Below are 16034 nucleotides of genomic sequence, written 5' to 3' on the forward strand. Positions count from 1 at the left end.
TATATGCTCCAAATGCTTCAGAACCAAATTCATAAAGGAAACACTTGAGCTTCAAAAAGATTCAGACAGTAACACAACGGTGCCAGGAGACTTCAATATCACTTTATTGTTTTTGAATAAGTCTAACAGAAAGAAAATCTAACTTCCCTTTCAAAAGGGAAAATATGGAACTGAAAAAATCCCTCAAGAAAGTAGAGTTAAAACACACAGTATCTTATAAATGGGTCAGTAAAAGAATATACATGTTTCTTTGCACCACATAGAACTTTTACAAAAGTTGTCCATGTACTAGGGCACAGAGACATTGCCAACAAATGTCCAAAGGCAGAATTAATCAATATATCCTTTATAGATGCAATAAGAATAAAAATTGGTTCAGGGGCACAAACAAATGTAGATCCAAATGGAGACAACAATGAAATCGTAAGTAATGAATGGGCTAAAGAACAAATAATGGAAATAATTAATAACTATGTATGAAACAACATACCAAAATTTCTGTGATGAAGCTATAGCAGTCCTTGGGGAAAATCATATTCTTATAATCAAACATTAGATAGAACAAACAAGATAGAAAAAGAGAATTCTAATGAACTAAATAAGCATATAAAAAATAGGAGAATCAACAAAAAACTACAATAAGCACAAAAGAAATATCAAAAATTAGAGGGGAAATAGATAAACTGGAAAGAATCATAAAAATGATAACTAAAGCTGAAATAAAAAGAAATGAAACTTTTTTGGAAAGACAAATAATCATCAAAATCAAATGGTAATATTTTAGAAATAGAGAGGTAGATCAATTGAACAGGCTCTACATGGGATATCTAGAAACAATAAAACTCAATAATTCAGTGTCTAAAATACAGAAAAACATAAATTGCTTTGGAAATAACTCCTAAGTTAATTTTTAAAAAAATTAAAAATCTGGAATAACTAGAAAGTGGTCTGGCACTTCTTGTGATAGCTAAGAATTGGAACAAAGTAGATGCCCATCTATTGAGGATGGCAAAACAAATTTGTGATATGTGAATGTAATGGAATAAGCGCTCTAAGAAATTATACTTGTGATGAATACGGAGAAACATGGAAAGCTAAATATGAACTGATGCAAAGTAAGTAAGCAGAGTCAAGAAAACAATATATATAGTAATTATAAAAATGTAAGTGAAAGGAACAATGATACACCAAAAATAAAAGTAAATGTAACAAAATTATAAAGATCAATAGAGACTTAAGTGAAGAAATATAAGAAAACACCCACAATCTACCCTTTTGTGAAGGTGGGTGGTCCCACAGATGTTAAACAAGGCACATGTATTCTGACTTTCTCAATGTACTGATTAATTATGCTGATTTCCCCCCCTTTCTTTAAAAACTCTCACTATTTGTCATATGGGATGTCTCTGGGGGAGTAGAAAGGGGACAGATGCATGGGATACTATGGTGATGTAAGAAACAGAAAATATCAATACAAATTTTTTAAAAATTTATTGAAACAATAATTTTGGCAGAATGGCAGGATATAAAACAAATCCACAGAAATCAGCATTTTTGTATAATGACAACAAAATTCAGCCGTTAAGAGCTAGAAAAAGAAATTCCATTTGAAATAACTACAGAATGAATAAAGTACTTGGAAGTCTACTTACCAAGGTAAACAAGAGAACTATATAGATACAAGTACAAACCATTGTTAACAGGAATATAGACTAAATAATTGGAAAAATATTAATTGCTCTGGGATAGGGTGAGTAAATATAATAAAAATGACAATACTATATAAATTAATTTACTTATCAAATGCCATACTAATCAAACTCCCAAAGAATTCCTTTATAGAATTAGAATGAAATTTATATGAAGGCCCAAAAAGGTCAATTATCTCAAGGAAAATAATGGGAAAAATAGGAATGAAGGGATCCTAGCAGTATCAGATTTCAAATTTTGCTGCAAAGCAGTAATTCTCAACACAATTTGATAATGGTTAAAAAAGAGAGAGATGGACAGATTACTCATACAACACACAGAAGCAAAGGAACCTAATAATGGTTAATAAACACAAAGATCCCAGGTGGTAGAGAAAAGACTCATTATTTGATCAAACCCTGTTTGGGAAATTGCTCAGCAGTAAGGAAAAAATTAGATATAGATTAATGCCTGGAGCAGCTAGGTGGCACAGTGGATAGAGTGCTGGGCCTGAAGTCAGGAAGACTCATCTTCTTGAGTTCGCATCTGGCCTCAGACATTTACTAGCTGTGTGACCCTGGACAAGTCACTTAACCCTGTTTGTCTCAGTTTCCTCAGCTGTAAAATGAACTGGAGAAGGAAATGGCAAACCATCCCAGTATCTCTGCCAGGAAAATCCCAAACGGGGGCACAGAGAGTTGGACATGACTGAACAATAACTGAACAACATAAAGCAGAATGGTTTCCAACAAACCCAGGAGTGCAATAGACTGTCCATTGTCACCACTTCGAGGAGTGGATAGGGAACTGGCCTCAAAGATAAGACCTGGGTTCAAGTCACTCCTCTTGACACATCCAGGCTGTGTGACCCTGGTTGAAGCAATTTACCCTTCAGTGCTTTAAACAACTCTCTTAAGTATCAGAGAAGATGTCCTTTTTGTGTGCCGGCTAGTACCAACCAAGCACTATTCCAACACATCTAGCCCTCTTCCGCAGGCCTCATAGGTGTAATCTAGAGGTAGATAGATTCTGGATTGCCTTTTGCTTTGATGTTTATGCCTGTGAGTATGGTATGAGCTGCTCCATCGCCTTTTTGTAGAGCCCTTAGGGACTTGTGCAAAGATAATGGAGAAGGGTTGAGACAAGGGGTCCTGGAGTCAGGGGGTAACAGAAGTAAATCCCCCGGAGGGAAAGGCGGAAAGAGGAATGAGTCATCCTGAAGATCCTGATCTAACTTGGCAGAGAAAGGGAAGGCAGCAGGATAGGGTGTCCCGGGGAGGTGGAGAGCTGGGGAATGGGGGAAGCCGAGTCCTAAACTTGATGATATCCTAAACTACTTAGGCTCTCATGCCTGCTGGAGAAACAAAAGGGGCCAGTTCGGGCCTTGTAGAACTTGAGGAGGATGGCCACAGGACAGAGGAGGGCTAATACCTCAATAGGCTGCAAGGGTCAGGTAGTTAATGAAGGACTTTACCAGGGGATCATACACCCAATAAGGACGCCCACAAATTAACTGTCAACTGGCAAACAAAGTGATGCTATTACCTCTCTTTCGGAATACTAAGCATTTGGTCATGCTGCTTTCCGCTACAGTCTTGAAGGCTTTTGGCTCCAACATCGAAGGCTTCTGCTCCAGTCTCAAAGACTTCTTCTGCTCCAGTCCCCAAGGCTTCTGCTTCTGCATCTGCCCCAGGCTCGAAGGCTTCGGCTCCTGCATCTGCTCCAGTCTCGAAGGCTTCTGTCTCCAGCCTAGAACGCTGCAGCGTTTGCCTCGAAGGCTGCTGCTTCTTCCTCGGAGGCTGCTACGTCTGCTGCCTGCGTCGGCCTCGGAGGCCGCTGCGTTGGTGCCGGAGGTTTCAGCTTCTGCTTGAACCTTGCAGGTCTCTGCCTCTGCCTTGGGCTGTCTGCATTCTCTTTGTGCTTGTTGAGGGCGGCTGAATCTTTGCTCAGTCAATCCTGCTTCTTCCTGAAGGTCGTTCATGTTTACAACATAGTGTAGGTATGGCAATAGTTTTGCTGAATTTCTGGAATGTGCTTCCTCTGAAAAGGTCCAAGCAAGAGTCTTGCCCCGTCACTGCTCCATCCTCTGCCACTTGCTATTGGCTAGACCCAATGGAATCATCCAATACCTTCACACCTGAAATTACACCTCTACCCCATTCACTCTTACTACGCTCTTGGTCTTTCACAGTTTCTCTCTCATTATCCCATCTTCATCCACCCTTTTCTTTACAGTTAACTAGATTAAAAAGGGCTTCCTGATTCGAAAGACCTGCTGTGTGCAAGGCACCATGGAGATGATGGAGATACAACGACAAAAATAGTCCATAGCACCAAAAAGCTTGACTCTTATCAGGGAAAAATGGAATTGGTATTGCCGAGAGTAAATCTAAATGGTTTAAAATGAAATACAGACATGAGAAGGGAAGTATTAACGGTGGGCATTTATAAAGATCAAGATCTGACAAAGAAGGGGGCCCTTGCAAATGACCCGAGCACTAAGCTAAAAATTCCCAGAGGGGGAAGAATGATTGTAATGTAATGTAATGTAACCACACCCATTTTCCGTTGACTAAACAAAACAAGCTCCGATTCTCCTCCTCTTCTTCTACCTCAACCCTTCCCCCCCTCACAAAAAACATGAAGTTAAATCAATCAATCAGTAAACATTTTATTAAGTGCCTACTTAATAGACAGGCACTGTACCAAGCCCTTGAGTTGAAAAAAAGAGGCAAAAGACAGTACAAGCCCTCAAGGAGCTTACAATCTGATAGAAAAGACAATGTGCAAATATATACAAGCAATCTATATACAGGATAAATAAAGAGTAATTAACCCAGGGAAGGCATTAGAATTAAGAGGGCTTGGGGTAGGCTTCCAGTAAAAGAAGAGATTTGTAGTTAGGACTTAAAGGAATCCAGGGAGGTCTGTAGCTGGAGCGGAGGAATGTGAATATTTCAGGCCTGGGGCAGTGCCAGGGAAAATGCCTGGAGAAGCAGTATTTTGTTTGTGGAACAGCCAGGAGGCCAGTGCCAGTGGATGAAGACTACATGGTGGGGACTGAGGTGTAAGAAGACTGGAAAAGTAGGAGGGGGCTAGGCTCTGAAGGACTTTGAATGCCAAATAAAGGATTTTTTATTTGATTCTGGAGACTATAGGGAGATAATCTAGAATTGGGCTCTTTGCTAAGCCCAGAAGTTGTCTTCCCCTGTGAAAGCCCACTTCTGCATTTCTATTTCTCAGCAACAGGTTTTTTTTTTCCCTCCTGAGGGAGGAAATGGCAACATCCTGAATTTGAGGGTGACAGTTTTTCTTTGGAAGGAAGGAAAGAAGAAAGAAAAAAGGAAAAGAAAGGAAAAGAAAACTTTTTCTCCCTTTCCTTCACCTTCATTAGGTAGTTTTACCCATTGCTCCTATAGTCTTGAATAGGTCATTCAGTGGAAAACAGCTCTCTTCAGGTATATCTCCCTCTTCCTTCTCCAACATATTCAGCTTTCATGTGTTGTTGGCTTTGGGGATACTGGGTTTTTTTTTTTGTAGATTACATGAATCACGCTGGCAGATTTCCTCTTTTTCAGGAACCAGCCAGCTGCTGACCTTCTGCCACGACTGTTGGGTTTGGAAATCTATAAGCCAGTGATGATCCCAACCCTTCAAAACATGGTAACCACAAAGATCTCCACACCTTGGCTAGATTGTCATGCTTGCTTTGGCTTATGATTGGTTCTTCATCCTACATTTGTGTTTGGTTGCCAGCACATTCTAGTAATCCAAGCTGAGATGCTAGTGTAAATATATGGTGATTATACAGATGGCCAAAACATTGTGGAAGATGGAGAAGACTCTAAGGCTAACTGTAAGTTTCTTCAGCTTTATGTTCTAACCTGTAGGGAGTAGAAAAAGGCAACACATTCTGAGTGGATAGGTGTCTATGAGCTCAGGCAAATTTCTAAGACTTTAAGTCTCAGATGAGTTCCAAACTATATTGATAATGAAAATAATAATACCAACAACAATAATGTTGATATAGTGCCTTAAGAGAGCTAGGTGGCTCAGTGGATAGAGTACCAGGCCTGGAGTCAGAAATACTCATCTTCCCAAGTTCAAATCTGGCCTCAGATACTTACCAGCTGTGTGACCCTGGGCAAGTCACTTAACCTTACTGTTTGCCTCAGTTCGTCACCTATAAAACGAGTTGGAGAAGTAAATGGCAAACCACTCTGATACCTTTGCCAAGAAAACCTCAGATGGGGTGATGAAGAGTCAGACATGACTGACAAGACTGAACAACAACACATGTCAGGAACTGTGCTAAGCAATGGGGATACAGAGGAAGGAAAAAAGGTCCTATTCTCAAGGAGTGTACATTCTAATAGGAGAGACAACATTAAAAAAAAAAGGATCACACAAGACGTACACATAGCAGACTAAAGGCAATCTGAGAAGGGAAGATAACGTCTGAGGGGGAACAGGAAAGGTCTTCCTACAGAAAATGAAATTTCAGTTGAATCTTGAAGTAAGACAGGGAAAGTAAGAAACAGAGTGAAAGGACAGAGCATACCACGTATGAGGAACTGGCAGCACAAATATGGGAAATGAATTGTCCCATTCAAGCAACTGCAGCCAAGCCACTGTGGAGCATACCGAGGGGAGCAAAATGTGAGAAGACTGTTATCGTTCATTCTTGGTTTTCAAATAGGACCAGTGACATCCCTGGTGATATCTTGACTTGCTCATGAATTGGATTTAAGTGATGCAGAGTTTCACAATGTCATCAGCATGGCTTTCTCTTCCAGAGTCATCTAAGTCCAAGAAAAAAGCCAGGACAACTGGCAATGGCCTGGGATGCAGTGGATGACCTTGGAGTCTCTGATATGTTTGACCAAGCTCTAAGCTCTCCACAGTGCTTGCTTCAGTTGCCTTCCTGGCTACTGGAGCAAATTGTTCTCATTGGCCCATTCCAGCAGGGGAGGTCTTCACATGGTTGCGGTAGACTCTCAGATACTAAATAAAATCTTGTTGAATCAAAGTGAATTGAATTGAGGGGATTTTTCCTTAGTGAAGCATTTTTCTGACTCTCCCACTCTTTATCAGTGCATTTTCCCTTCTGTCTAGGGAAGTCTTCACAGGCTAGGGATAGATACTCCGCTAACTCACCAACAGGTTTGAGGAGTATTAGTTACCCTCAACCTGGTTTAGCCCATTTGTCAAAACGTTTTACCTGGGTGTGGCCACTGCACATGCTACAGCCTCTTGGAGCCAGAGGTAAGAGTTGGGTGAAGGTAGATACCAAAGTGGATGAAAAAGTCCTGAAAAAGGCTCAGCAAGTCCTTACACCAGAGGTGCTAGTCCTCCCTAAACACCCCATATACCTCTAGAAAAGTAGAATTGGACCAGATTATAAAGAGCTTCAAATGCTAAACAGAGATTATAATTGATACCTGAGATAATAGGGAGTCATTAAAGCTCACTGACCAGGGTGACTGACCTCAACTCTTACCAGGACTGTTACAATAAGTCTTCTAATTCATCTCCATATATATAATAGTGCTTTAAGAGAGCTAGGTGGCTCAGTGGATAGAGTACCAGGCCTGGAGTCAGAAATATTGTTGAAAGGTTGTTGTCCTTTTGTAGGGTCTGGAATTCCCCTGTCTGGGTAACTCTGTACCTTCCCAAAGCTGATATCCCTGAGCAGTGGGATATTCTTGTCTTCCCCAATCAGAGGAGCTAATTTGGTACCAGGGAACAGGCCGGGAGATCCCGATTTATTATAAGTAGTACTTTAATCAATAGAATTACTTACATAAAAGGGGCAGTCTGGAGTGGCTGCCAGACACATGGTCTAAATAGTAGCTTAATCCCTGCTTAGAGACCCCAGGAAAGTTCTGTGATAATTATAGAAAACACACAAAGGGAGAAAGAGTGATAGAGTGCGTTGCTACCGATTGGTGGATATTTTGGGTTTTTGCTTAGTAATGACCAGGGCTTAACTTCAAGCCAATGTTATTGGGTAAAATGCCCAAACAGGTTTGTGTATTGATTATGTACTGGTCATAAATGTGTCACTGTGTCTATGTTATGGCTTTCATTGGTCACAGTATTTAAGTTACGACTCAGTTTCTGAATTATGATTTTTTAACAGGTCACTATGCCTGGGCTTCAACCTTTCACAGAGTTTAAGTTTATGGTTTTCACTTCTTACTGTTTTTTTTTTCTTTAATGGCTTTTCCCCATTCAGGACCCCACACTTTTGTTCTGTAAGAGGACCAAAATGACATCACTATGTTAGGGTCAAGGTACAGTGTATCCGACTGTGATTGATCAGACAAATACTAGCTTGGAAGGTTCTACCACATGTTGGGTAAGAATAGTCCACATGAACTTTTGGAGTGGAGATGTTTCTAAATTTGTGCATCTCATGTTTCTTTTGAGCTACTGCAATTCTGTTTTGTTCATGGAATACAGTACCTTCTTTGATGTGGGTATGCCATGTGTCTGCATGAGGAGTCCTGTGCCAGTGTCTCCCATGTCTCACAATTGATTCCAGAGTTCTTCAGAGAGACCTTGAGAGTGTCCTTGCATCTTTTCTCCTGACCTGCATGTCATTCTGTGAGTTTTCTATTGAATAAGTTTTTTAGGCAAAATGTACATTTGGCATTTGAACAGCGTGGCCAGCCCATCGCTCTATGCAGCAGAGCTTGAATGTTTGGCAGTTCAGCTTGAGAAAGGACCTCAGTGTCCTGTACTTTTTCTTGCCAGTGATGTTCAGAATCTTCCTAAGACAATTCAAATGGAAGCGATTCAGTTTCCTAGCACGGAGCTGGTATGCAGTCCAGGTTTCACAGGCATATGACAATGAGGTCAGCACAGCGGCTTGGTAGATCTTCAGTTTGGTAGGCACTCTAATACCTCTTCTCTCCCACTTTACTTTTGGGGCCTCTCAGACACTGAGCTAGCTCTAGCAATGCGTGCGTCAGCCTTATCATCGATGTGTACATCCCTGGAAAGTATGCTCCCAACGGGGCTGCTAGATGGCGCAGTGGATAGAGCACTGGTACTGAAGTCAGGAGTACCTGAGTTCAAATCCAGCCTTGGACCAAGCACTTGACACTTACTAGCTGTGTGACCCTGGGCAAGTCATGTAACCTCAATTGCCTTAAAAAAGAAAAAAGTATACTGCCAAGGTAAGTGAACTTATCCACAGCACTCCAAATTTCTCCATTTGCTATAATTGATGCTTCCACTTATAGATGGTGTGTTGCTGGCTGGTGGAGAACCTGTTTTCTTGGTTTTATTTGTTAGGCCAAAATTAGCACAAGCAGCAGAGAATTGATCTATATGTTGTTACATCTCAGCCTCAGAGGCTAATGTGTATATATGCACACACACACACACACACACACACACACACACACATATATAACACATATACATAAGTACCTGTGTATATACAAAAACATATATATGTACAATAAGTACATATATACACATATGCATGTGTGCACACACACATATATATAATGTTGTGAAGGTAGAAATAAGATTTGGCAACAGACTATGTGTGGTGTAAATAAGAAGGAGGAATTAGGGATGAACCTGAGGTTGTAAGCCTGGGTGCCTGGGAGAGTATCCTTGATAGTAACAGGGGAATTAAGAAGAGGTGAAGCCTTGGGAGGTTTCCCTCCCAAAAAAATACCTTTTCCTTTTCCTCCTCCTCATAATTAGCATTTATATAATGATTTAAAGTTTGCTACCTCATTTTATCCTTATAACCACCTTGGGAAGTAGGTGTTATGCTATTCTCTTCATTTTATAGGGATGGAAACTGAGTCAAGCAGAGGTAAAGTGACTTGGCCAGCATCATACAACTAGTGTCTCGGGGGGATTTGAGAAAATCGATTTTTGTTGATTGAAAACAATAAAATAAAATGAAAAAGAACAGGTTGGACTAGATGATCTCTAAGTTTCTCTTCAGCTTTAAATCCATGATTCTGTGAAAGTTAAGGGAAGGAGGACCAAGTGAAAGAATTCTTTGATTATAGGCATCATATCACATGAGCAAGAAGCAACTAATTAGGTGGGAGAAAAGGGACAGTGGATTATATAAAAAATCAAGAATCCTTAAGTCAGACCCTGGAAGTGGGACAACTCTTAAGTATGATATGATTATCATGACATCCAGATTTCACAGTCTCAGACGTAGGGCTATTGTACATGTGAGATGCTTCATTCAAGAACTTTAATACATAGCTTACTCTTGCTTTTCCCACTTTTAATAAACCACCACTAGTGTGCATTTTAAAAGTTTTTCCATTAAAAAGTATAACTGTCATTTCTTTGTTTGCAAAAGAAACTTTAAAAAACACACAAAAGCATTTAACTATGAAAATGATTCAAAGGGATTATTTTGAAAGTGTTCCTCTAAGTCAGAATTTAATATCTCCCCAACTACTAGAAGTTCTTTTGAGTTCTTGAGCCTCCTGAATGAAGTTTGTTACCATCCTGTTGAAACTCATAATAATTTCTAAAAGGAAATGATATAGACAATTTCTATAGTAGGGTTATAGCTCTTATACTATATACTACAGTAAACTCAAAATACAGATTCCACCTCAATATCAAAAGTCACACCAATTTTTAAAAAATTAGAAGAGAACCTTTCATAGCTGTGGCTGGAGAGAGAACTTTTTTTTTTAATTTCTGCTTCCATTTTATTTTCACTTTAAAATAATTTTTATTGTTATCTTCTGTTTTCATATCAGCTATATAGGGTGTCTCAAAAGTCTTAATCAAAGTGTAAGTCTTTTGGGACACTCTATTTCCCACCATGCTTCTTCCAAGAGAAAGCCAACCCTTATAACAAAAAGAAACATGAGAAATTTTCTCTGTATTCTTTGTGCACATAATTTAAAAAAAATTATATACACTGATTATGACAATGTAAACTGGAAAGAATAATCACTAAAAAAAATCAAAAGTGAATGCTGATAAATTGTAAAGAGCAAACATGGATTAAAAGAAAAAATATGAGAAGACACCCTTAGACTTAGAAGACTCCCTTTGTGGGAGGTAGGAGGTCTACAAGTGTTGAACATGGAATGTATTTTCAGACTTATTCAATGTATTGATCAGTTATACTTCCTTCCCCCTTTCTTTTTCTTTTTAAAAATACTATTTATTATATGGGATGGCTCTCTGGGAGGGAGAAAGAGAGGGACACTAAGGGAAACTGATGATGTAAAAAAATAAAAGACCTAAATAAAAACATTTTAAAAAAATGTATTCAAAACGGTTCTGTATTTTTTCCCCCTCGTTTTTATATCAACTACACTTCCCAATGAATTCTTTCTCACTTCTCCTACCTAACCAAAAAAAAAAAAAAATAGAAGAGGAGGAAAAAGTTTGGCAAAATTAATCAACATATTGAAGAAGTCTGATATTATATGTGGTTTTTCCTTGCCTGCAGCCCCCAACTCTGTAAGAGAAGTGGGAGGGGTCTTGTGTTTATTTTACACATACTTAGATTGGTATTATCTTGCCCTACTAGACTGTAAGCACCTTAAGGGCAGACACTGGGTTTTAGCTTTTTTGGGGGGAGTGACATTTAATGCCCTTCTCAATCTGGCTGCAGATTTTTCAGCAGATTTTTTACTCCCAGTCAGTCAAGCAAGCATTTATTAAATCCCCAGTATGAGCCAGGCACTGTGGGGCTCACAGTCAAATGGGGGGACAACATGCAAACAACTATTTACAATATATCTACAAGATACATTGGAGATAAACCCACAGTCCATGTTCCAGTAATCTGCCTTCTTGCCGTCTTACCTTCTCACAGGATGTTTCTTTCCTTCCCCCCTTACCTGGAATATTCTCTTCTTTTCAGTTTCTTGGAACCCCTACCTACCTCAGCTCAAAAGCCAATTTTCACCAGAAAATCTTCTTGATTACTAGAGTTGGTAATGTTTTCCATTCCGAAAAACAAAAACTAAAACAAACAAAAAAACCCCAACAACTCCCCCTCCCCCCATAAAACACTGTATTTATTTTGTAGCTTGTGCCAGTGGAAGGAAGCTTGGCTCTGGAATCAGAGGAAGACACTTGGAATTCCACTTCTGATGTCTGTGACCTTGGGAAGCCATTTCTCTGACTTTTGTTTTCCCATCTGTAAAATGATGGAGTTGGACTGGGTGATCTTATACATGTATACGTGTGTACGTATGTACATACACATTATTTATATACATATATTTTAATATACATATACTTTACACATGCATATTTTACATATGTATATATTTATATGTATTTTATTTGTATTATATCATATATCTTATATTTATATACATGTATTATTTACTTATCTGTGTATTGAGAGGATGTAAACGTCTTCAATTTAGCTTGATATCCTCAACTGCCTGCTGCATAATAGGCTTAATAAAGGTGTGCAGAATTAAATTAAATCAATCAACTTATCCAGTTCTACCTGAGGTATTCATCTACTAATTCTGCAAAACTGAGGCTAGGTGGCACAGTGGGTAGAGCTGGAATTCAGAATAGACCTGAGTTTGAATCCAATCTCAGTAGCTTAGCTCTGTGACCTGCTCTAAATCACTTAATCTTTCTCGTTCCCAGCTTTATAATTTGTAAACTGAAGTTAATAATTGCCCCTACCTCACCGGGGTGAAACGCGGGAAAACAGGGATAGCGGCTAGGTGGCGCTGTGAATAGACCACTTGTCTTCCTGAGTTGAAATCTGGCCTCAGACACTTGAGCTGTGAGACCCTGGGCAAGTCACTTCACCGTTTGTCTGAGTTTCCTCATCTGTAAAATGAGCTCTAAAAGGAAATGGCAAGCTACTCCAGTGTCTTTATCGAGAAAACTGCAAAAGGGGGTCACAAAGGTTAGGACACAACTGAAACCAGGGAACCTCAGGGGGTTTTGGTGAGGAACAAACAAGAAAATGCATAAAGTGTTTTTGCAACTTTTAAAGTTATCAACTTATTAGCTATAGCTGTAAGGATCAAATGAGATAACATTTGCAAAAGCGCCATATACATGCCGGCTATTATTATATCAATTTAATATTAATTAGTAACAATTTAATAGCTTAATAATTTAATGATAAGAAATATCTTTCTCCCTTCTTCTTCTCCCATCATTTCTCCCAACATCCCCTTTTCTGCACAATCAAATTACTCGGTGAAACTCTAAGGAAATATTTTTCTAAAGACAAATATCTGCAGTGGAAAGGGCTGGGTGGGTGGGCTGGAAAAAGATGGATTCCAAAGCCTGGGGTGGGAGCGGGGGTGGAGTGGGGGTGGGGTAGGGGAGAGGCACCGCCCCCAGAGGCTGAGGCGAGAAAGGATTGGATGATTCCGAATCCGCTCGGGCCAATGCCGGGCGGTCTGTGAAGGGGCGGGCCTCTTACCTGTGCCTTTGAAATTGGACTTGAGCTCTTTGAAGCCCAGTCTTCCCTCCGCTCTTGGCTTGCTTCACCTGCGTCCCGAGGCCACCATGAGTAACCAGCTTGTTCGAGAAGACTATAACCAGTCCCGTCCTCGGAGACCGAGACCCAAGCCCCAAGAAAAGGGCCCTCTGCGGTTCTTAGTCGAGGCTCGGCTCGTGGGGGCCCTCATAGGTGAGTGCTCGGGGACTTGCACCCCCGCTTCCTTCCTGGTCCCCTCTCGTCCCCTCCTCCGCTCGCTGGTGGGGTCTCCTCCCCACGCCCCCGCGCCGGGAGAGCCCCGGCAAGTGAGCCCGCGCTTCGGCAGCTGTCCACGTGGCCGCTTCCCAGGGTTGCCCCCTCCCCTCCCCTCGCCGGCGGCGGACCGGGGTCCAGGGACGGAGCCGTCGCAGCCCTGGAAGCTCGGCCTTTCCCCAACCCCGGTGTCGCTTCGAGAACCCTCTCTTCCCTCTCCTTTGTTCCAGTGGCTGTGGCTTGTGGTTTGGGGGGGGTTTGAATCCTTGGTGCCTAGCCCATGCATGGCACGTAGTAGGAGCTTAATGTGGACGCTTATTGACTTGACTCAGGGATGAAAGGATCGAGGATTCGAGCAATGGAGACCCTTTCCGGCGCTCAGATTAAAATAGATCTGTTCAACCAAGAGGAAGATGGTGAAAAGCCCGAAAAAGCAGAGGTGCAAGTTTTCGGAAGCAACCACTGTAGAATTAGAGCAAAAGAACTGGTTGAATGTATCATCAGATGGTATCCACCCGCCTCCCCTGACGGTAAGTGATTTACTACGGGTGGAGTGCCTTGCACACTTCCGCCCCCCAGGGTCTCCAACCCACATGCCCTTGGATTCTACTCAAATTCAGCCCCCTGAATTGTTTCATTCTTTGCATTTGTATCCCCAGTGCCTAGTGCAGTGCCTGGCACATGGTAGGCCAGTGGAAATTTAATAAATAGCTTTTGTTGTTTGTTTTCATCTCTTAGTGGCTTCTTGCTTGGCTTTGGGGATACAAAAATAGACTGCCAGAATTAGGAGTCATTGGCTTCTTAATTCAAATCCTAGATCTCTCTAACTTGATTTACTTGTGTGACCTTGGGTAAGTCTTTCCAAATGAGATAAAATATGTGTATATGCATACACATAATGTGTATATATATTACACACATACACAAGGATCAGTGTAATGAGTAAATTGGAGTCAGGAAGACTCCTCTTCCCGAGTTCAAATCCAGCCTCAGACAGTTAGTAGCTCAGTAACCCTGGGCAAATCACTTAACCCTGTTTGCCTTAGTTTTCTCATTTGTAAAATGGGCTGGAGAAGCAAGTGGCAAACCAGTCCAGTTCTGCCAAGAAAAACCTCAAATGGGATCACAAAGAGTTGGACAGGACTAAAAATGACTGAACATTTCTCTTTTATTTGCTTTGTAAACCTGCAATTGATAACTTCCTCATCTCAGATGAGGGGGCAGGTGGATTTCTAAGGCAACTCCTAGGTTAAAGCTAGGGTTTTTTATGATTCTGTGTGTGTGTGTGTGTGTGTGTGTGTGTGTGTGTGTGTGTGTGTGTATATATGTATGTGTATATATGTATGTGTATATATGTATATATGTGCATATATGGGTATATATGTATATAAGTGTATATATATGTGTATATGTGTATGTATATATGTGTATATGTATGTATACACACACACACAGAGTAGATGGAGGTAGCTTCTGTTCTGAATGAATAGGAAGTACTGGTAAACCACTGAACTTTAGAGAAGTGGTGGTGATTTTAGGGTGTATTTTGGGTGATTTGGAGGAATAGTAGACTTACCAGTCAAGAAGGCCAGTGAGAATGATCTTCCTAAGAAAAGTTGGCTCAAGAAGATGCTAAATGGCAGAATTAGGATTCAGTTAAGATTTCATATCTCTAGCTTTTCCTTCCCCTTTTGGAATAGGAGGGTACAATTGGTGGATGTTCCTTATTCTAGGAGTTTTTAATTAAATTAATTGAAATGCTGGCTAGGCACAGGTGGGAGACATCTAGCAGGCTTTTAGAAGTAAAATACAAGGGAGTCCACGGATGGACTAAGAGATTTGGAAGTCATCTGCATATATTTGAGGCCATAGGACTTTATAAATAATCTTTTAATAAGCTTTTTGTAAACCTGAGAGGTAAGTGGATGTTATGCCCATTTTACAAATGAGGAAACTGAGCCTGGGCCATGTTTAAGTGACTGAGGTTACAAATGAACAAGATTGAAGTCAGGCTTTTCTGAATCCAAGCCCCAAGGCTCTAGCCACTGTACCACCTATAAAGATAAGCAATTGGAAACCCCTATTTTTAGGGGAAGGAGCCAAAAAAAAGTGGAAGATGTTGCTGAGTCAGCATATGTTGCTTATTAATAAATTGACTAAGAAAAGAACTCCTTACTTGCAAACAGGGGATTTGGGGGGTTTGGACAAAGGGACCAGGGTGACGAAATGCATTAATTGAGGGTTGTGTATGTACAACACCCTAGAGAAATGAGGAGTCATGACCTTCCAGTCACAGGATCAAATCTTTTTCTTTCAGCTGCAGATGAAGCACAGAAGGCTGTTGCCCAGATGTCCATTCAGGAAAATAAGTAATATGCAGCCCAGCTGGTTTTTGTTAATTTTATACAAATAAATTATGTTTGTTTTTTTCTATTCTTTTTTTTTCCAAGGGATAGGGTTGGGAAGGAACAATTATCCTTATTTTTCTTGCTTACCTTCTTTTCTCTATCTTTGCCCCAAGATAATTTATACCTAGGGGTGAGTAGGAAAGTAGGATTACCAGGCATGCTTCACTCTTTCCAGTTACCCTAGTGGTATCTGAAGGAGATTTTGGGTGAAAGTAAGGATGGAGGAATGAGAAAAGGGA

The 16034-nt window shown here is 40.5% G+C and overlaps 1 protein-coding gene across 1 annotated transcript; it reads left to right on the forward strand.

Moving 5' to 3' along the window:
- The first annotated feature begins 13105 nt into the window (after positions 1–13105).
- On the forward strand, positions 13106–15816 carry DPPA5 (developmental pluripotency associated 5). The gene is made up of 3 exons (XM_021000212.2): positions 13106–13327; positions 13720–13917; positions 15705–15816. Exons 1-3 carry the CDS (start codon positions 13204–13206, stop codon positions 15758–15760), a joined length of 378 nt encoding a protein of 125 aa, XP_020855871.1. The 5' UTR covers positions 13106–13203; the 3' UTR covers positions 15761–15816.
- The last annotated feature ends 218 nt before the right edge of the window (positions 15817–16034 follow it).

Source organism: Phascolarctos cinereus, unplaced genomic scaffold, assembly GCF_003287225.1.
Source record: "Phascolarctos cinereus isolate Bilbo 61053 unplaced genomic scaffold, phaCin_HiC Scaffold_5;HRSCAF=322, whole genome shotgun sequence".
Lineage (NCBI taxonomy): Eukaryota > Metazoa > Chordata > Mammalia > Diprotodontia > Phascolarctidae > Phascolarctos > Phascolarctos cinereus.